Genomic DNA, 23446 nt, shown 5'->3' on the forward strand with positions numbered 1-23446 from the left:
GTAATCCATTTATTGGTTCAAAGACTATGGCTGATCAATCAAAATTATTTAACTAGCTGACAATCAAAGTAAAAATGGTGTCCTACAAAATTGCTACTCTGCTAAGATATGAAATTGGCCAGAAAGGAGGGATTAAAAATACTTTTGCAGAGAAGATTAATTTATTGATTGTTAAGTAAATTACTAGAAGAATGTGTTAGGAAATGTTGCAAATGCGAAGACTCCTGGACAGAATGCTGCCTCTCCCCACCCCACTTTGTAAAAGTAGACAAGATTTTACTGATTCACAGCTTTATTTATATGTAAAGGATTTCTGCCTGGAGTTAATAACCCTATTGCCAAACAAACTTAGTTATGAGGCTCCTTATACTAGGCTTGGATACACATAATGGGTTTGATGAAGACTAAACAGGAATTTAAAATCTAGCAATTGTGAGGTAATAATTAAACCTGAAATTAGTTTTTAACCAGGATTGCTTGTGTATTATCTTTTAGCACATATTAACATCAATAATGGTTAGTGATTATTTAATAAGAAAATTGCATTAATTTATATATTTTTTTAAAAAACATGATGAATAGCACTGCTACAGATGCATTTATTTTGTTTTAACAAGTCAAATATATTCTAACAATTTGGCTTTGGTATTTGTAAATGCAACCATGTGATAAATAGCTATATAAATGATCTGTTCAGCTGCAGACATCTTTGGGAACCTTATGTTACCCAATCTGGTGATGTTCCAAATTGACAGAGCAGATGCTCACAAATCTTGCACATTTCATAATCTGGAATCTTAAGTTAAGTTTTTAAGTTGTAGAAACAGTCAAAACACAAGAAATGTGCTAAGCAAAAGATACTTCTTTTCACATGTTAAATCTGGTTAATAATACTAGACTGTTTATTAAATCCCTTTCATTTAGCTTCTCTAACATTTTAGTCCAAATCAAATTCTTTGCAACTTATCTCAGAAATATAGATAACAACCAGGTAATGGAAGAATGACCAAATAATTGCTTTTGAATTAGAACTTCTGCTGCTTCTAGAATTAAGCAGAAAAATCCAAATTAGGCTTATCCTAGAGATTCTATCGGACATATAATATAGCAAGGCTTAGTTTTTGAAACACTGGATGGCTGTACATGACACCAAGTCAAAAACAAAAATATTGCTTTTATAGATACCAAAGCATCTGTTTTTATTTGGGATTTCCCAATAAAATGGCATGACAGATTTAAGAAATATCAATTGCTTTTCTTTCATTTGAAATTAATGCCATTATCAATTGTGTGAACATAATCTTGAAGACCACAATCCTTGCTTCCGGTTATTTTCTGTAGTTTCATCTTGTTCTGCCTCCCTTGTGTTTCTGATTGCAATGGTATGTATAATTTAATCCCCCAGTTTTAAGGAAACTGAAAGCAGCTGGCACCTTCTTTTTATACTTTACAGAGTGGTTTCAATCACAGAAAATCTATGATTCACTCAATTTTTTAGAAATCTATTTTGACTTTTAGTTATTTTACAGAACAATTCTGTACTCAAGATCTACTGTCTGACATTAGAGATAAGGTGCAGATGCAATGGAACATGAAACAGAAAATAGTTATTTGGCAGATACAACTGACTGGATATGTTACAAAAAGTTAAACATGACACAGTAAACTCAACAGATACAAAAATGAGAAGAGACAAGAATGGAAAAGGAAAGAGTTGCTTATGTATCCCATTCCCTTGTGACTGTGCATTTGATGGCAGAATTTTATACAAAAACCACTGCTGGATAACCTATTTTACTCACTGTATTTAGTAGGGAGGAGAAAAGAAAAAATTAAATTACACACATAACCCATTGTCCCACAATAGGCCATAGAATACATTGCAATCAGGCTCTGATCACAGGAAATCAAACCTTGTATATACATTCACAACAGAGAAGGAACAATTCAGAAGGAGAAGAAAGGTGGTAAGAGGTTAAAATACTCTGCCCATATAATAATAATAATAATTTATTAGATTTGTATGCCGCCCCTCTCCGAAGACTCGGGGCGGCTCACAACAACGATAAAAACAATATTATACAGGCACAAATCTAATATTTAAAAAAAACAACCAAAAACTAAAAACTCTATCATAATTAAAAACCAAACAGCACATACATACCAAACATAAATTATAATAAGCCTGGGGGAAAGGTGTCTGAGATCCCCCATGCCTGGCGGTATAGGTGGGTCTTAAGTAGTTTACGGAAGACAAGGAGGGTGGGAGCAGTTCTAATCTCCGGGGGGAATTGATTCCAGAGGGCCGGGGCCGCCACAGAGAAGGCTCTTCTCTGTGTCATGCACTCTTACAGTATACAAAAGAAAAACACTCACTTGTTCCATTAAGATCAACCAATAAACCATCTTGTACATGTTCCTGAATTAATTGTAGTGTCCTTTCAAATATTTCTCCAGCTCTTGCTTGTTCAATAGTGTAAGGATCTCTTGGGTATCGAAATAGAGCTAGTAAATCATTTGGAGATCGAGGGCGACTAATAAATGAATAAGAAAAAGACAAAAAATAATGTCCAGAAGCATAAGATTAATTTAACTCTAGTTTTAATCCTAATAGCATTTAGATTTATATACCGTTTCACAATGCTTTACAGCCCTCTCTAAGTAGTTTACAGAGAGTAAGCATATTGCCCCCCAACAATCTGGGTCCTCATTTTACCGACCTTGGAAGGATGGAAGGCTGAGTCAACCTTGAGCCTGGTGAGATTCGATCTGCCAAACTGCTGGCAGCCGGTGATCAGCATAATGCTATTCAAGATTAATAATGATGCTTATATCAAACATCTCTAAACAATTTACAAGTACATACCTCAAGTAATTATCCAGTACTGCCAGCCAGTAAAAAAAAGATTTTAAAAAATTAGCATTTGACAGCTGCTAAGAGAAATCTTTTCTCTTAATATTAATATTAAACTTAATATTAAGTTTCAGTAACTTTCATTTCCAACCTTTAGCAGCCTTCACTTTAAATTGGTCTCCCCTTCAATTGGTATGACCTAATGGCAATACCTAACTGGTGTGTTTGTGAAAGGATAGTAAACTGGGGGTGAAACCAACTAAACTTATTATAAAATTAGGGTATTGCAATGCCAGGTCAATATCAAGTAAAGTAATCAAGTAATGAAAAGACAGACCCTATATTATTGTCATGTAAACAAATGCTTCCAATTATATATACAATACCTATCAAACAAATGTGTGCGTGTGGAGTTTATTGCTCTGTCAACAGTAGCAATAGCTTCAACAATTGAGCTTGCTACAAATGGATCTCCATTTCGACTCACATCAGGAACTAAAAAGAAGGAAAGGGTCCATTAAAGATTTTTTCAGAGTTACACAGATAAGCAAAGTCTAGACATAACATTATTTTGGTATTAAAAATAAAATTCCATTTACAATTTTCTGTAAAAATTACTCATCTGATGGGAATGTTATAAAACTACAAAATTATTCTTTCACAACCAAAAGTACAGTTTTCATTTTTTTTCCCCAGAAAAAAATATTCAGAACAATCAAAGTGAGTGAATAAGCTCTCTAACTACAGGATACACAATGGGGAGAATTGGGGCTGGAATGCCCTGCAGAAGATAATTGATCAGGTGTGCTGAACAGGACTGCTCATTTTAGGTACAAGTATAAACAACAGTCTTTTGTTGCATGGCAATATTATTACCTGATATACTATTAAATATTAAATAACATATAATATATATTATTCAATAGCATAACATCCTTGCTTTCCTCCCTCTTTGTAATTTGCTGCCACTATTAAAAAAGAAAAATAATTGCAGCCATTATCCCCATTATGCCCCTAATTGTTGTGGTTAGCTCTGGCCCTGCTCCTGCCCCAAGGACTGTGGATGTGGGGGAGACATCCACATGCTGCAGGCCTGTTTTTCCCCATGGAATCTGCTGATGAAGGCTCCTCTGACCAAGAAGACATGAGTGACAGGGAGGAGGAGAGTGTGGCAGACAGCTTAGAAGGAGATCAATTATCTAGCTCCTCCTTGGATTCAGAACAAGAGTTAATGATACAGCCACGCATGAGGAGAGCGATGCATAGGCAACAACAATGGAGAGATTATTATCAAAGAAAATGAGGCCACCTGTGGTTGGGTGGGGCTATGGTAATTAGTGAGGCTGCTATAAATAGCAGCCTGTGGGTTTGGCCATTGTGGAGGATTATCTGATCGTTGTGTTTCATGACTGCTTTACTGACTTTGACTTTTTGTGTGCTGATTTCCCCCCGCTTTGAAACTAAACCGGAGCAAAGTGTGTGTCACTTTGTGAAAGAAGAAGGACTGTGAATTACCTCACAGCTGCAAGATAAGTATCACAGAACTGATAAGGGACTTGTACAAATTACCAGTTTGTTAGAAGATGAGTGCTCTTTGCTATACCAAAAGAGGGCTTGGTTTAAGTGAATTTTCATTATAAAGAACATTGTTTTGACTTTTCAAACGTGTGTGTGTCTGAAATTTGTACCTGTGAATTTTTGGGAGGATTCTACCAGGGAGCCCGACAGAACACTACTATGAGAAGTACTTAAAGATTTTATGTCTAGAAAAACTTTTTGCATCATGCCACCTCTGAGCGTCTGATTAAACCCACCAATCCATTCTCATAAACTATATATACAAAAACATAAAATAAAATACATTGACCTATATTGAAACTAATTATTCTTAAATAAAATGATCAAAATATAAAAATTAATAAACATGCAATATAGCAATATATGTGGGGTATTTAAAAAAATATCCTTGACATAAGTAACAATACAAACTAAATTTCAGATAGTGAAGTAGTGAAAATAAAGCTGGGACATTTTTCCCATTCATGTTCATGGATTCCATGAAATAAATGCATGGAGTTTAATAACCCCTTGTTCTAGACCAGGAGTGTCAAAATGGTGGCCCATGGGCTGGATGTGTTACATGCAGGCAAGGCCCACCCAGCTCTGCAAAGGCAAAAAATGTTGCAGTACATCACATGACATCAATGTGATGTGGTGAATTTGATAGCCATGCTCTAGACAAAGAAAGTACAAAAAAAGTGGAAAAGATAAAGGAATACTGTATGATGAAAATGAGACTTTTTCTGCCAACAGATCTCCTCTTTGTATTTTTGTGTCCATTGGTAATAATTTCCCTCAAAGGTTTTGAAATAAAATATTACACTGGACGTTAAATAATTCTCCATTAAACAATTATTTAAGTTTTAGACTATCTATCCTTGATTTAAATTCACAACCAACAAACATGTTACTCAGTGTCACTTTATAAGTTTTATTAAATAAACGTTACTAAAGGAGGGGTGATTATTAAAGTAAAATTTAATAATTTCTCCAAAATACTTATGCATTACATTGATAACTTTTTATAATTCTATTCAATGCACGCAATACTTAATATGCAGTTGTCTATTCTCATGTATAAATCTTACCGTTCACAGTTAGCACCATGCTAACTGAGGAATAGCCAATCGTATTCCTTGCTACACATTCATAACGGCCTTGATCTGCTGGGCCAACATCTCGAATAGTAAGAAATCCTTCAGAGCTAACATGGAATTTCCCACTTTCTGTCACCTGAACACCGTCCTGTAACAATCAAAAGGCAAAGATATTCCATAACTTGGGCAATGTTTTAGAATAACTCAATCCCCTCTGTGCACAGAAATGAAATCCTTAGGGGCCAAGGAAGAATTCCAGCTTCACTCCATCCTTTCTGCTTCTAAGGTCCCTGGCAACAAATCATAAATGTAAGCTAGTTGCCAAGCAACCAAAATGTAACTATGGGGAGGGGGGAATGTATATGTTTTTGGCAGCTGGGAGCACCCTTTCCAAGGCTATCATAACCCAGGACTATCTGTATATAATTTGAAAGGCATATGTGCTTTGTGTAGAAAAACAATGCCTTCCACCACATTCACCATAGAATAAAAACTGTATTTTAATGTTCTATTTATTTGAACAGGGTTCTTTTTAAAATTTATTTTATTTATTATTTATTAATTGGACTTATATGGTGCCCCTCTCCCCCGCCGATTTGGGGTGGCTTACAACATTTTGGTAAAAAGATACAATAAATAAAACATTTCTAGGCCAATTAATAGAATAATTAATTTTAAAATTATCTTAAAAACTAAACATTTAAAATCAAAAAGTCACATACATACTTTTTCACATCTACCTGGGAGTTCACACAGTATTTCTTAATGTTTTACTGAAATTTAACAGAATTGTGTTTATCCTGTGTTTATAGGCAAAACTTGACTTACAACCATTCATTGGTGACTGTCTATAGCAGTGATGGCGAACCTATGGCACGTGTGCCATAGGTCACATGCTGAACCCTATCTGAGGGCATGCAAAGCATTGCTCTATGTCAGCTCCAGCATGCATATATGCACTGGCCAGCCTCCAGACTTCCGGTAGGCCTGTTGGGCTGTTTTTCGCTCTCCCCAAATTTCAGAAAAGCTGCCTGAAGCCTGGGGGCATCAAAAAATGGTCAAACGATCGAACCAGAAGTTTGTTTCATAACTTCCAGTTGGCCTATTGGCTTCAGGGAGCTTCAGGGGGCTTTTCTGAACTTTGGGGAGAGCAAAAAACAGCCCAGAGGGCCTACCAGAAGTCCGTAGGCTTCAGTGAGGCTTCTGCGCATGGGCGGAGGAACAGTGCAGGGTGGTTGTGCACATGTGCAGGGAGCAGTGGAGGATTTGTGCGTATGCACAGGGGAAGGCATTGTATTATGGATGTGGGCATGTGCATGCACTCTTTTGTCACCCAAGCCAAAAAAAGTTCATCATCACTGATCTATAGATACAACAGCTCTTAAAAAATGACTTATGATAGTTTTTCACACAACAGTTGCAGCATCTCCATGGTCATGTGATCAAAATCTGGATGCTTGGTAATTGGCTCATATGTATGACCCCAGGGTCATGTGATCAATCTGTGTGTTAACACCCCAAATAGCGTCTGAGAAATAAATCAGAATCCACTCCACTTCTCACACAAAAGGTTTGATTTGTTAGCAGAGCCATGTTGGTTATGTTTTGTCCATTCTGATACTAATTTCTCTCCAGTACTCCACTCAGGTTAAGGTATATCTCACATCCCCACACCCACAAGTGCAATCACGTGAACCAGTCTAGTGCAGGGATTCACCTACTTCCTCTTTCATACAGTTGACGCAGAACAAAAGATGACCTTGGACTCTGAGAAAGGAATTTGTTGTGGCTAGAACTTCTCTTCTACCCCTCCCAATTTCCTTATGCTGTGTTACTGTGGCAGGCCAAAGCCGTTAACTCCACATATTGGCTTTCGGACTGACACCGACTTTTTGACAAGAAAAGTCAATGGGGAAGTCAGATTCACTTTAAAAACCGTGCTACTAACTTTGGTGCAATGATTCACTTAACAATTATGGCAAGGTAGGTTTTAAATGGGGTAAAACTCACTTAACAATTGTCTAACTTAGCAAGAGAAATTTTGGGCTCAATTGTAGTCATAGTTGAGGATTACCTGGAATTGGAAGGAATTAAGACTACCTGGAATTGGAAGGAATTAAGAATTAAGTTATGAAATATGAAACTGGCATGCAGTACCTTATTCCATGTTATTACTGGCTCTGGCTCTCCTTGAGAACTGCATGGAACCTGTACATTTGTACCCACTTCCACTGTCATGTCACTTGGAACATTAGCAAACACAGGAGTTACTAAAATAAAGATTCCCAGAAGGAAATATCAAGCTGATAATTTTTTTTAAACAAACCATTTTTATTCAAATCATAATCTCCTAGTTTTCAGTCTAGCATCATCCTACTATTAATAAATACTCCAGACTATAATTTATCTAAAATGAAGGATTGAATAAATTCTTTTCAGCTCTATTGACTAACTAAAAATTATATTTTATAATTAATGAACCTGAGCTCATTCCAAAGACTTGATTCAGGATAGGGATGTCTTAATTTAGTTTCTTAGCCATTTTTTAAAAAAAATCTTCATGCTAACATTTTTTTCCTAGTACAGGGACTAATGCATCCTTATGCTTTAACAGCTATGAAGTTCCTATTTTTCCCACATATAATTCTTCTCTGTTCCTCAGCTCTCTATCCACTCAATAATAGCTGCATTTTGGATTTCAGCTAAATTTTATTTAAACATGCAATTAGTAAAAATACCATTACTGTATTCAAAAGGAAGCTTGGGGACTTGGCTCAGATCAGAGTACTAAGAAATTTATGGGATGAGATATTCATCCTCTTATTTCCGCTCCACGATTGTCCTCATCCATTTTAGAGTATCCATTCTTAGAGCATATTTCATTTCAGTAAACAAAATACTGATTTTTGTTTGTAAGTAAACAATGAATAGAATAGAATTCTTTATTGGCCAAGTGTGATATGACACACAAGGAATTTATCTTCAGTGCATAAACTCTCAGTGTATATAAAAGTTATAAGTGATTAATCATGATCATAGTCATCATAAAATACATTCATCATAAATCATAAAATACAACACAGCGGTTGTCATGGGCTATTAAGTCTAATTCTAATTCTATTAAGTCTAATGTATGGTTTTGTTTGGGTTGTGTGATGAACTTTTTTATGATAAGGATTTTTATCTGTTTTTAATATTGGATTTGTATATTGTGTATTGTGTTGTGAGCCGCCCCGAGTCTTCGGAGAGGGACGACATACAAATCTAATATATTATTATTATTATTATTATTATTATTATTATTATTATTATTAATTCAGGGGCGGGTTCTAACTTACTTCGCCACCAGTTCGCTTCTTTCCGCACCACATGGGTATGTGCGCAGTGCTGAATACTAGGCTTCTGCACATGCACAGAAGCAAAAACCAAGATGGTGGCTCCTATGTCGCCCCTAAAGGAGCCAGTTTGGGGCATGGCCAGCTGGCCATTGGTCACAGTTCAGGGAGTGGGAGGAAATTCCCGCTACATTCCTGCTGCAGGTTCTATAGTACCGGCCAACCTGGGAGTAACCCACCTCTGGCCGAGTTGTACACTACAGTCTAGTTGTATAACAAATTTAAGAAAAAGTAATGTGCTATATCTTTGAAGCAACTGTACCACCACACAATTAACATAGTTACAGTATGCCAACTATAAGTACCTAAAGAAAGTAAAGATTAAAAGTACTTTTAAAAACAGAATTACATCACTGCCCTAGCAAAAGAGGAGGAAACATTTAAAAACAATTTAAAATTTAAATATTCAAAAATGTAAAGAAATAATTGCATGCAAATTGGTTTATGCAAGCTTACCTCTTGGCTGAACACTCAGATGGACAGCAACTCTTTGAGATCCTACAATGTTGACAGCTTGACATTCATATTGTCCTTGATCATGTAAAGCCACAGTGGAAATCCTCAGAGTTCCAGAAGACAAAACTAAGTGCCGTCTATCTACAGACAGCTGACTACCTGAAAGAAGAATTTTTAAAATGAAATCATGAACTGCACATTCAACAGACAGACAAATTCGTATTCGTATTCTTTTGTTTACAACAAAGAAAGAGGAAGAAGGAAAACAATGAAGAGATAATGGGGGAAAGTTCTATTAATATTCACAAGACTTTAAGTTTTCTGCAAGGATATTGGAGGAAAACATCATACCTAGTAACATTCAATTACTTTCTGAGAAAGGTGCCAGCGATGATATCACTGGAGAAATCAACCTGGGATCATGTCCTCTTATTCCCATGCCCCATTGAATACTGTTCAATACCAAACCTAATACCATCAATAAAGATCACTTACCAGGCAGAAGGCAACTAATTCCCCTAAAACCTGTTAAATTTTAAGCAGGAAGTTATGGATTTGAGAACAATAAGTTAGCTTCCTAATGGCCTGAAGCAGTGATGGCAAATATTTTTGGGTTCGAATGCCAAAAGGGGCTGTGTGGGTGTGCTAGCATGTGTGCACATGCCCACACCCCTCCCAACCTCCCCACGCATACACACACACACACACACCTGTACTGCCCCTGCACATGCGCACAATCCCCCCATCCCTGCACATGCACACAGGCCTCACCGAAGCCTGAGACAGTGAAAAAACAGGCAAACTGGAAGGTCAGAAAATGCACTTCCAGTTTGCCCGCTGTGCTGTTTTTTGCACTCCGGAGGGTTCAGGGAAGTGTTTCCCGAACTTCCAGTTTGCCCATTGGGCAGTTTTTGGCACTCCGGAGCCTTTAGGGAACCTGTGCTGTAGGTTCGCCATCATGGGCCTAAAGGATTCTCCTTACTTTCAGACAATTTATCTCACTAATGCTGCAGCAAGAGGAAGTTTTCTTGGCCAACTTCTTTATTACTTCTAAATACGTTTTTAAACCTTCATAACTCCTGCTACAAGACAGAGCAGATAGAGAATCCTGCCAAGTGGAGATTCCTGACCTTGTAAATAGCCAAACCTTAATCTCAGTGCTCCAAGGACAGAAGGATTTTCCCCACATTCCATTTGAGATAAGTAAGAAGCTTGTGAAGGTTGGCCTACAAATCCCTCTCTTTATCTCAATTGGAAGAGATGCACACAGAGAGGAACTGCTGTTCATCTCAAGGACTTTCCATGGTTTTATTTGTGACACAATGTCTTTCTCTTTACACTTAAAGGTACTTATGGGTCCTTTGGAATCTAGATTTTCTATTCATATTTTTACCCCAAACCATAATTTGGGATTTTTTTAAAATAGGGCAGGAGATTTTTCCTACCCAGGATTACAGATTTGTGTTCTTCTGAGCTAGACAAGAGTATCATCTGCCTAAGAGACAATGAGTATCCTCTAGTTTCCCAACTTGTGAGCATGAAATTCAGGTTTGTTGAAAATTGATACCATCAAATGAATAACATGGAAATATTGCTAAGAATCCATGCAAAATAAGCAATACATGCAGTACTTAAATAAAATCTATTTCACATTCAGCAAAATGTAGCATGTAAATGTTAGTAAACTGAGACACCATAAAAAGCTGTATGTATTCGTTTTTCTTCCATTAATTTCAAAAATTGTCATGGTTAATGTGAAGATAGGAACAAAATGTGTAATAAAGAGAACATGTGGAATAATCTTGGAGAAAACCAGTTCATCTCATAAAGTAAATGTAGTGGGGCAGTAATATTTTCCTGAGCAAATCATGGGACTCCAAAGATTCTTCAAGACTTCAAAAGAGATGTGAACCTCTGAATCTCCCTTACTAATCAATCTCTCACTTACTCACTGATAGTAATAGTGAATATTTTGGTTAGATTCAGTCACACCAAACTAATAGCAATATCAGAGAAAATAAATATTCACAACTGTGCTCTATCAGAGGAATCACTTCAATGTTTCCATGCTGTGATAAGCTACTCTGTAGTTTTTTTGAACCTTGTGTTTTATTGTAATCTAAATTCTGACCTCCTTTAGTCCATGCAATGACTGGTTGTGGATATCCTTGTGCCTCACAAGGGAAATCGACAGTCTGTCCTTCAATCACACTTCTGTCTTGAGGGGTCACAGTAAAATGAGGTACAGCTGTGTGAAAGGGAGACAAATAAGTCTACGGAGAGGGGCGGCATACAAATCTAATAAATAATAATAATAATAATAATAATAATAATATAATAATAATAATAATAATAATTAAAGCAGTTTCGACTATATATACACACATCACAAACATATTTCATTTTGTATTCTTTGAACTATGGAGTGAAAACCACTTCCATTACAGATCTTTGGTACCTGGCTAAACTCATGCAGACTAGCAACCAGCGTTCCGCGGGAGCGCGCTCCCCATCCCCCTGCCAGCCCACAGGGGGCGGGGCGGGGAAGTGCCGGCAGTAGAAGGAAAGGGAGCCGCAGCCGCCCCTGCCTCTCCACGGTGCCTCCGGCCCCCTCGCGCCCCTGGCCTCTCGGCCCTGCCCCCCACCCGCCCCCGATGCGCCCGCTCTCCTTCTCCGCCGCCTTCTGCCTTGGGGCGCGACATCTCCCGCGGCGGTGGCGGCTGTGGCTTCTCGGGACGAAAGTGCTCCCAGCCAGGAGGCTGCGAGAGAGGGCTTTCTCCGTGCGCTTCGGGAATGCCCGCCCCGCCCCTCTCGCAGCCCCTTCGCTGGGAGCACTTTCGTCCCAGACTTCCAGCAAGGGGGCTGCAGTAGAGGCAGGGCGTTCCCGAAGTGCTCGGAGAAAGCGCTCTCGCAGCCCCCTCGCCGTCGGTGCCTCCGTTCCGGAGCTTCGCCTCACAGCTGATCACCCTGCCGCCGCCCCACGGCTACTGCCCAATGCTGCTGCTGAGAGAAAGAGAGAAAGGGGGGAGAGAGAGATAGCAAGAGAGAGAATCTTTAAGCAATAGAGAGAGAGAAAGAAAACAAGAGAGAAAGAGAGAGAGAGATGAAAGGGGGAGAGAGAGATAGCAAGAGAGAGAAGGGAAAGAAAGAAAGAGAGATAGAAAGAGTGAGAGAGAAAGAAAGCAATAGAGAGAAAGAAAACAAGAGAGAGAGAGAGAGATGAAAGGGGAGAGAGAGAGCAAGAGAGAGAAGAGAAAGAAAGCAAGAGAGATAGAAAGAGTGAGAGAAAAAGAAAGCAATAGAGAGAGAGAAAGAAAATGAGAGAGAGAGCAAGAGAGAGAGAGCAAGAGTGGGAGAGAGAAAGAGAGAGAAATGACTCTTGATTTAAAGCATATGGTAAAAAGCACCCAAATAATAACAGAGGAAAAAACCCCCAGCCGTTTGTGTGTGTGTGTAAACTCTTGAACCATTTCCAATAGCTCACCTGTTATTGGTAATGGTTCAAGAGTTCACACAAACACACACACACACACACACACACACAAGGGGGGAGGAGACAGGGATGGAAAAAAAGAAGATAGTAATAAAATAGATTTTGGTTTTGTTTTATTATTATTTTCTTTAATAAAAAAAGAAGGGAATTTTTTTCTTATTTATTTATTTATTTATTTATTTATTTATTTATTTATTCATTCATTCATTCATTCATTCATTCATTCATTCTTCTATGCCGCCCAGTCCCAAAGGGACTGTCGCTCAGACACTATACTTTTCCGCCCACACCGAAAAAAATTAGAGGGAACATTGCTAGCAACCATCAATGATTATTAGACCACTTGGGACTTTGGATGAAAAACAAATGAAAACAAAAATCCAAAGTAAAGGTGTGACTCAACAGAGTAGAACCCTTTGGATTCATAACACCTCGCTTTCTTTCCTTTTTTAAAAGACAAATTAACTTATGAAGAAAACAACATAATCACAACCAGCTTGACAGCCCACACTGATAATATACAAAATATATTTGAAAGATAATAACAATGATATGTGAAATACTTATCAAACACTCAAAGAAGCATTAGCACATTATCAAAGCTGTCAATATGTAGTTCTGCTTTCTAAATATTAGCTGATTAACATGGGATTACATTGGAAATACGAACTCCATTTTGGGAAAATCCTGTTTGTATCCTTTTAAAATTTTAAATGATCTACAGATTGGAATAAACTTCAAATTCAGACCACATTTTAAAGTATTGCCTACCTTGCACAATAATGAAGGCAGTTGCATGGATGCTATCTAGACTGTTGGTTGCAAAGCAGGTATATTCGCCACCCTCTTCCTGCTCCACGTTCTGGATATAAAGTCCTCCTGATGGAGTGATGGTGATCCGTGGATCATTTGGCAGAGGTGTTCTGTCACCTTTTGTCCATGAGATGCGTGGTTGGGGGTGCCCAGTTGCACTACATTCCAGGGTGACACTTTCTCCAACCAGAACCTCTGTGTTTTGTGGATGAATCACAAAACTCGGGCGAGCTGTTTAAAATGAGAACATATCTATAATATTTTCCATTGATATAGTAATTCTCAAATTTGGGATGGCTGGGGAATTCTGAGAGCTGGAAGTCCACACTTCTTAAAATTTCCAAGGTTAGGAAATTCTGCACAAGTACAATTATTTTTGTCACATTAAACAGAACATCAAAAAAATGTTTTTTAAAATAACGACTGCATGTGTTACAATATTATGGAATGCATATTAAGTTTGCTTATCATGTACAAAGAACTCAGCAGTGTGATATACTTAGGCAGAAGAGATAAGATGATATCTTACTTCTATTACAACTTTCTCTAAAAGTATTCATTTGTAGCTAACTCAAATCCAGTAAAAGTAATACAACAGTAAAAAGAAAATGAGAACTTATCTCACAATTAAAGCAAAGGTATATGTTTCTCCTTGTATCTTATTTAATTGGTTTTAAGTATTATATGGGTTTTATGATTCATAAGAATATTACAATAAAATATATTTTTTGCTGGCATTTTGACAGTTTATCTATAGGCCTATTATACTAGCACATACAATACCAGGATAGTGTAGTATCGAAGGTGCTTTAGATAGAAATTGGGGGTCTGAGTTCCAATCTTCCCTTGGGCATGAAAGCCATCTGGCTGACTCAGGACAATTACTTTCTCCCTGCATAATCCAACCCCACAATTTATTATGTGAGAGGAAATATGTACACTGCCAGAAGTTGACCAAACATTTTTTTTAAAAGAAAAATTTAAATAAATGCAGAAAAATTTAAATAAATGCAGAAGTAGCAAATAGCTCTCTTGAACAGGAAACAAATATTTTATTTTTATTTTTTTAAAAGTTTTGCATTACTAAATATTCCTACCTGGCGAACCAAAGTAACGTAGAGTTACTTCTTGAGTTTTAACTTCTCCAGCTATATTTTTTGCCATGCATTGGTAAATGCCTTGATCTGTCTCTTGCGTATTCTGAATCATCAAAGTCCCATCATCAAGCAAGTTTAATCGAGAATCTGCTTTCATACTGAGTTCATTACTATAGAGAAAGAAGCATAAAAGTAGCATTACCACTTTTCAATAACGAATATGTTCAAAACAGAGGGAAGAAAATGAAAAGAGTTTTGTCCAGAAGGCGCTGTGCAAATACAGTATTAGAATCATTATTTTACACAGGTTTTTAAAAAACAATCTTACTTGTTGCGAAGCCAAATTATTTCTGGTTTGGGATTTCCTTCAGCTCTGCAAGTGAAGTAGACGGTATTCCCTGAGATTACGTCCACATCCTGAGGCTCTGATGTAATTCTTGGCCTCTCTGGATTTGTTAACAAAGCATATGAAAAGAAAGCTCTATAAAATTGGAATTTAAAAACAGTTTAGTTCTTAATTTTAAAGTAGGATATAAAGCACTGTTTCTCATTGGTGTGATAATTAATATAAACAGTGGATTATGCCAGTTTATACAATTCCATAGAAAAGTGCCCAATTTCAGATTTTCTGTAATCTTTGAATATTATCAGAGCTTTTGACCTGAGATGAGTACCGCATTTTTCGGTGCATAAGACACACCTTTTCCCTCCCTAAAAGAGGCTGATAATTGGGGTGTGTCTTATATTCTGAATGTAGCTTTTTTTTCCCAACACTAACTACCTGCTAAAGATCTTACCATCTCTTACCTTGCAGGCTCTTTCATTGTTTCTCTCTGCGAATAATGTTTTCCAAGCCCTAAATCTTTACAGGGCTTTTTCCATTGCTCTAACTTGCTCTGAGTAAGTTTTTTTCCAGCCCTAATCACCCTCTTACCCGCTTGCAAGCTCTTTCATTGTTACTCTCTGCTAAGAATATTTTCTAAACCATGTCTTTGATTTTTTTCATTGCTTTACTTGTTCCAAATGTTTCTTTCCAGCCCTAACCAGGTGCTAACAATGTTCCCAGCTCTTACCGGCTTGCAAGCTCTTTCATTGTTACTCTCTGCAAAGAAGAATGTTTTCCAAGCCCTAAGTCTTTGCAGGGTTTTTTCCCAATGCTCTACTTGCTCAGACTGTTTCTTTCCAGGTGCTAATGATGTTCCCAGCTCTTACTGGCTTGCAAGCTCTTTCACTGCTACTCTCTCAGAAAAAAAAAATTAAGCCCCTAACCAGGGGATAAAATAATGGGCTGAAGCTGATCAGACTAAGGATGCTAGCCAGATGATACCTGGTAAGCAGATTCTTTTCCCTATTTTCCTCCCCTAAAACTAAAGTGTGTCTTATATTCTGGTGCATCTTATACTTTGAAAAATATAGTACTTAGCATTATAGAATAAATTATAATTGGATGATTAAAATAACAAAGGGAATTATAATATAACTGTATATGATAACACTTGCACAATTTCTTTAGGATCCCCCTTTTTTTGACTAGCCTCATCACATCACACATTGTAACATGTTTATTTTCAGTTTTAAGGGTGGGAAATAGAACAACTCAACAATTCTCGATTTTTCATTACAACAACAACAACAACAGCAACAACAATAATATGTTAGATTTATGTGTCGCTCCTCTCCGAAGACATCTTTAATGATATCGTTGTTGAGAAGAAGCTTTTGTACAAGACACAATGGGATATTTTCATAATATAAAAGCACTGTTCAGAAGTTAAAAGAGAAAGAGAAAACATCACTCTTTTATTACCAAATTCCAAAAGCAACCGCTTAATACAAAAGTGACAACCTATCGTGCTTGGAATTTTCTCTACCCTAAGTACTTCGGAATTATTATAACTCCTGCCCTCAAAACAATGCTACAAAGCACTGTACAATAAAACATCTAGACATAAGTAGAGTTTTCTCCTGAACACCATTGCTGTGCTAAACAAATAATTCCCTCACCACTGTTGAACTATTCACTAAGGCTACATTACTATTACCATTAGTCTTCTCATCATTCCTATCACCCATCTCCTCCCACTTATGACTGCATGACTATAACTTGTTGCTTGTATCCTTACAATTTATATTAATTTTTTTTCCTGATTATCTGTACCCTGTGACAATCATTAAGTGTTGCACCTCATGATTCTTGACAAAAGTATCTTTTCTTTTATGTCCACTGAGAGCATATGCACCGAAGACAAATTCCTTGTGTGTCCAATCACACTTGGCCAATAAAATTCTATTCTATTCTATTCTATTCCATTCCATTCCATTTAATGTTAAACGCTGCTATTACAGTTGTAAAATGTAGTGTCGTAAACAGATTAAAACACAACCAGCAAACCTCTTCTAGAAAAATTATTTCCTCTCTAGTATAGCCGTTATAATGGTAGTCCTCACTTACCAACTACTGTGATCATTCAAAGTGTAAAAAAAAACACCAAGCTTTGCACCCACTCCTTGCATATATGGCTGCTACAGTGTCATGTAGACTCAGGATTACAACTGTTTACTTCAAAAGCAGCTTCTGAGAAGCATAGTCAATAGAGAAGTTGGTAGTAAAATTGTGATCATGTGATGTCTCACTTAATGGCTGTGGGATTTGTTTAACAACTGAATAGAAAGTGATGTTGTAAGCCCATCATGGTCCACTTAGCAACAGAGCTGCTGGTCTCAATTGTGGTCACTAAGCAAGGACGTTACCTTGCCCAAAAGACATTCAGTAGTCTTCTCAACTTTTGTATAAAAAAACCTTAATTACTTATTGATTTTTATATTTATTTATTCACACGCATAAATGTTATACTACATTTACTCTACATGTTATGTATGTAGTCTACGGAGAGGGGTGGCATACAAAATAAATAAATAAATGAATGAATGAATGAATGAATGAATGAATGAATGAATGAATGTATAATTTGCATTTTACAGTAAAGACGGGGTCTAAAACAATGGTCTCCAACCATGGCAACTTTAAGACTTGTGGACTTCAGCTCCCAGAATTCCTGGCTTAAATGTCTTAAATGTCATTTAAAGTCTTAAATGTTGTCAAGGTTGCAGATCTCTGCTCAAAAATATATAATCTCTCTCCTAAAATATGGAGAAAGCATATGCATAACTTTAAAGCAATCTCACCACAGTTAAGTTCTTCTGGTGTTATTGTGGCCACAGATCTTCCCTGGATCCTCCTTGGATATTCGCATGTGGCTGCAGCCTGCGCATGGCCAGATTCGGCATATGTTTTTAACAGCTCTGCCAGCCATAATATTTCACAGTCACAGTGAAGTGCGTTGGAATCCAGACGTCTGGATAAAACAAGAAATCATTACTGTTTCTACTTACAAGATTCAGCACTGCACATGTTTGTTCTATGACTCTTGTTTAGAAAACTATGAAATGCGGTCATATTATTAACCACATTACAATACCTCCTAGTCACTGAAGAACAGAAAAACTCAAAAGCCAGGATGTAAAAAATATGTAGTTACTTTACTGTGTTTGTATGCTGCCAAGTCCCAAAAGACTTACGTCAGCTTACAAAACAGATGCATGTGAAAATGGAATCTAATTCTTTCTTTTCTGAATTAGGAATTTGGGATATTAAAAAGCAACGCCTGTGCCATATTAAAATATGTGTGTAGGTGGTAAATGCCACTCCAAGGAAAATTTCGGTCACTTTCTAAACTTCAGTAAAGGAGAGAAAGAACTTAGGAGGTGTGCCATCTCTGTTGTGGCACATGCCTTCTGGAATAAAGATCCCTCTGGAGACCATCTGGCTCTCATCAGGATGATGTTCCAGAAGGCTTTGAAGAGGTTTTTGCAACTTTCTGAAATCCATGGTTTTATATTAGGATGAATGGACATTGTGGTGGATGTACTAGACCCGTGATAGCGAACCTATGGCACGTGTGCACAAGTGGCATGCAGAGGCCTCTCTGCCAGCATGCAAGACATCACCCAGCTGAGCTCCACCGTGCATGCCTGCGCGTGCCCCCCGCTGGTCAGCTGATTTGGAGGTCTCTGCAGCAATGTTGTTAATCAAAATGCAGTTAAAACACTATAGAAGCCATCGAGAATATAACTACATCCAACAGGAAAAGCAAGTGCCTCATAGGAGCAGATAGAGGTAAATCCTAGAAAGGCAGAAAATGCATCACTGAACAATGGAGATGAATGCTAGAGAGGAATGAAGGTACATAGAAGGATGATATAACACCTGTAACAGAATAGATATTTGCAGGAGATAGGGCGGAGGGGTGCTGCTCCCCCTGTGCTCCAAGAGGCTTCTGCGGAAGCCTGCTAGGCCAAAAATGGGGCATGGGGGGAGGTATACACACATGTGCAGGGGGGGGAATGGGACGTGCAGTGTATTGTGGGCGTGGGCAAGTGCACTGTCCTGCACGCACGCATGCAAACTTTTGGCACGCAAGGATACAGCTATCACTGTACTAGGCATATGGCTTGATGCCATGTTTCCAGATCTTCTTTTGTTTATTCGTCTTTTTAATATCTGTTTATTGTGAGCTTCCCAAAGTCTGTCGGGAATCAGGCAATACCTAAATTGAATCGAATCGTACTGAAAATAAATAAATAAATAAAATAATCTCATCCCTACCATTTACATTTTATGATCAATCCTACTGAGGCTGAAACATTCCACCATACTCAAACCTGACCATTTTTATCACTGTTTCATGACCAGTTTTATTGTAAAATCAAAACAAAACAAATTTGGAATAAAACTGAAACGTTCCTTCCATTTTTGGAAGACTTCCAGCAAGTTAAAACACTATACAAGATATACTATATAGAGCCAAGTTATACTATATAGATCCCGGGTGGCGTAGCAGGTAGAGTGCAGTACTGCAGGCCACTGAAGCTGACTGTAGATCTATAGGTCAGCGGTTCAAATCTCATCACTGGCTCAAGGTTGACTCAGCCTTCCATCCTTCCGAGGTGGGTAAAATGAGGCCCTGGATTGTGGGAGCAATAGGCTGGCTCTGTTAAAAAGTGCTATTGCTAACATGCTGTAAGCCTCCCTGAGTCTAAGGAGAAGGGCGGCATAAAAATTGAAAAAATAAATAAATATGTAAGTAAGTAAGTAAGTAAGTAAGTAAGTAAGTAAGTAAGTAAGTAAGTAAATAAGTAAGTTCAAAATAAGGTTTCAAAGTTGAAAATGTCTTCTTTGTTCAAATATTTTTAAACATTATCATCCTAAACAAAAAAAAGGAGAATATGCATCTATGTTATAAACAAATGTTGGAAACATGTTTATAGCTGTGATGTTTCTGTTAAATCCAACTAGTTTAAATATGTGTAATTGTAACCTCCAGAAGAAGCTGCTTGTTTAGAGGCAATAGAATAAACACAACCAATTCCAAAATTATCAGGAAGTTTGACTGAATAATAAATGATAAGGAAAGGAAAATGTGATGTTTCATAAAACAAATGTTTAAGATACCAAGTGTAAAGTTTAAATATTTTTGTTTACTCACAGTCGTTTCATGGATTCCAAATTACTAAATGTCCCAGGAATTAAATGAGAGATTCTGTTGTTATGTAAAAATCTGTTGAAAAAAAAATTAAAGTAAAGATTATAATTAAAGAATACTTACACGACTTACCCTTACAGAATGAAGTAAAAATATTTTAACATTGAACACACTGAAAGATATTTTAGAAGTTAATTTTAATAGTATCTGCCTCTATGGAGAGACTGTGTCTTAAAGATATTATGAAAGAGGAACAAGTTCTGCCTGACAAGATTGAAATGGAATTCAAAGCGAAATTAAAAATGATAGGCTACAAAAATGACATGGAAAACCATGTTATACTAGACATACAAAAGAAACCAGCTGATGTCTTTATAATTAAAAGGGATACACAAACTACAAACCAAGAATATTCTAAATAATTGTTAAAGTTTTGCAGAATTTTGTGAGAAGGGATAAAAAAATAGCAAGTTCTATAACATTATATTGATTATTTATGTAAACTAAAATACAGTACCAGAAATTTACTGGTGAGACTATATTAAAACTACAAATGGTCTTTGATAAAAATTAACAAGGGCTTTGAAAGAAAGCAAATGTTAGAATTCTATGGTATGGAGTTTAATGATCACTGGGTAGAAGAAAAAAAATTGAACAGTGTTTTATTATGGTTAATAGATAGTTTCTTCTGGTGTGAAATTTAATACATATTTTGACTGATTGGGTATGATGGTTTAATCTACAATATCTATTTTATTATTTTTTGCATATAAATAAAAGATTCTAATAATATAACCAGAACTGAGAACTGCTCCCATGCTTTTGGCCTCCTGGAAAGGTATTAAAACGTGGTTTTACTGTGGGATTCTGAGGGGCATTTACCACTGGAAGTGTTTGACCAGCTGAGGAAGCATCATCCTTTTGCTGTCCATCTCTTTCTTTCTTTCTTTCTTTCTTTCTTTCTTTCCTTCCTTCCTTCCTTCCTTCTTTCTTTCTTTTTAATTGGATTTGTATGCCACCCTTCTCCAAAGACTTGGGGAGGCTCACAACATAATAAAAAAATAGTATACAATATCAAAAACCTAAAATCCAATTAATATAACTAACTACTGTAAAAATCCTAGAACATTAAAAATCATTCATTCACATTCAGACAACAAGCATGTATCACATTAGTTAGTCCTGTTTTATTGTTCAGGGTCAAAATTTTGCAGAGTCCTATTTTAATTGCTTTTCTATTTATTTTTTATCATCTGTAAACTGTAAACTGTGCAGAGGATGGCATACATTTTTAATAAATAAGAGATTAAGATTGTTCAAAATAAAAAAAGGACTATACAATTGATGAATTTGGTCAAGGCTAAAATGATAATGCAGGACTAGTTTATACATAAGAAATGGGATATGGGAAGAAGAGATCAATTGCTATATTTTAATAGAAGATGATAAGTTACTAAAATTGGTTACACTTGTGACGAAGGGAGAAATCATTTTTATATATTTCCTTTTTTTAAACTTATTCTTTTTCTTTCTTTTCTTGTTCTCTAGTTTCTTTCTTTTCCATATCTTCAACTTTTTCTTTTTATTAATCTAAGTTTTCAGTTTCTATAAGTTTTTATTTTTCTAACTGTAATCTTTAATAAAATTACTATTAAAAATAGATCTGCATAAATCCTAAAAAGCTTAGATCTAAGCCAAGTTTGAGCAGAAATTTAAATGATGCTTCTAAGTGTTATATGGAAATACTGTACTGTTACTTCATAGGCTTAAAAAAGGTAACATATGAGTGAAAGAAAAACACTTACAATCTTTCAAGTTTGGGAAGATGGGTGAATGATTCTGGCTCCAATGTTTCAATCTGGTTAAAGTGCAGATAACTGTTAAAAGGTTAGAGAGAGAGAGAATAAGAGTATATAGAAAAAGAAATAACATGATGATGATAATAATAATTCAAACTAAAATCTATTTTTAAAATGTTCAAATAAAGCTAGATCCTAACCTCAGCTTTTGCCTGAAAATTAGTGATAACATATAGATTACCTCATATTTATGTAATTCCGCACAAATTTATTATAATTAACAGCTTGAGAATTAAGCTTACACACTAAAAATAATGGTAAAAGTTAACATATACAGTATTATCAATACTTTATATATTATGTATGAATAATTTTAATGGTTGATAAATATATTCTGCCCATTGAGATTTCTTTCTCCAGCTTTTTTTAAAAAAGATAAACAAGTAAGAAATGTAATTGTATGACTGGGATTTCATATCATATTGTCCTTGTTTGCTTAATTATTACTGAATAAACTCCAATTGGTAAGTTAATGCAACAGGCTAAGCCATGAAACCATGATTTTCAAATGATAACTGTCTGTCTTCCCACAAAGTGCTAAGCCAAAACCAACTAGGGTTTAGCATTGTTAACCAGGTGTACATTTCTTCTTTAGTCACAAAGCTTCAGTTTAAATATGATTAGATATTTAAACCCAATTCTTCATTACATAGAACATGAATTATACATAAGAATGGTTTATAAATTCAAAACAAGAAAAAGTAATAAAGTATAGGCAATTAATACAAGCCATGGGGCACAATGATTAGAATGCAGTACTGCAAATTGCCCATGGCCAGGAGTTCAATCCTGACCAGCTCAAAGTTGGTTCAGCCTTCCATCCTTCCGAAGTCAATAAAATGAGGACTGAGGTTGGGGGCAATAGGCTGCCATTGTAAACTGCTCAGAGAGCACATTAAAGTACTATGTGGTGGTATATAAGTCTAAGTGCTCTTGCTATGCTATTGCTATAAAGCAGAATATGGAATATAAGCTGTCAATTGCAGTTCAGCTCTATGGGATGAAGAGCTGTGTTCCTATTATGGTGACTATGATGTCCATTTTAGATATTATACCCAAAAAGGATGGGAAAATATGTGAAAAAAGCATGGAAGGGGATAGACAATCACTTGTCTCACCCCAAAATGTTTTAAGCTCTGTATTTCTTATTCCCAATTTCACTAGGTTGAACACTAATGTCTAAAAGGCAATTGTGCTCACAATTGCCTTTTAGACATTAGTTTCTTAGCTAGTAGGAACGAAAATAGCTAATAATTTCTTAGCTAGTAGGAACTAAAAT

The 23446-nt window shown here is 36.5% G+C and overlaps 1 protein-coding gene across 2 annotated transcripts in view; it reads right to left on the reverse strand.

The window, feature by feature from the left end:
- PXDN (peroxidasin) overlaps positions 1-23446 on the reverse strand; it is a 102364-nt gene that overhangs the window by 24160 nt on the left and 54758 nt on the right. For both annotated transcript variants that reach the window (XM_070732932.1, XM_070732933.1), the window contains 12 exons: positions 22114-22185; positions 20312-20383; positions 17952-18121; positions 15094-15211; positions 14766-14935; positions 13627-13899; positions 11494-11610; positions 9363-9521; positions 7669-7781; positions 5503-5659; positions 3241-3349; positions 2377-2534 (listed from right to left, as the gene is read on the reverse strand). In XM_070732932.1, the coding sequence (XP_070589033.1) occupies positions 2377-2534; positions 3241-3349; positions 5503-5659; positions 7669-7781; positions 9363-9521; positions 11494-11610; positions 13627-13899; positions 14766-14935; positions 15094-15211; positions 17952-18121; positions 20312-20383; positions 22114-22185 (1688 nt within the window). The remainder of the gene's footprint in view (positions 1-2376; positions 2535-3240; positions 3350-5502; positions 5660-7668; positions 7782-9362; positions 9522-11493; positions 11611-13626; positions 13900-14765; positions 14936-15093; positions 15212-17951; positions 18122-20311; positions 20384-22113; positions 22186-23446) is intronic.

The sequence above is a fragment of the Erythrolamprus reginae genome, chromosome 1, assembly GCF_031021105.1.
Source record: "Erythrolamprus reginae isolate rEryReg1 chromosome 1, rEryReg1.hap1, whole genome shotgun sequence".
Lineage (NCBI taxonomy): Eukaryota > Metazoa > Chordata > Lepidosauria > Squamata > Dipsadidae > Erythrolamprus > Erythrolamprus reginae.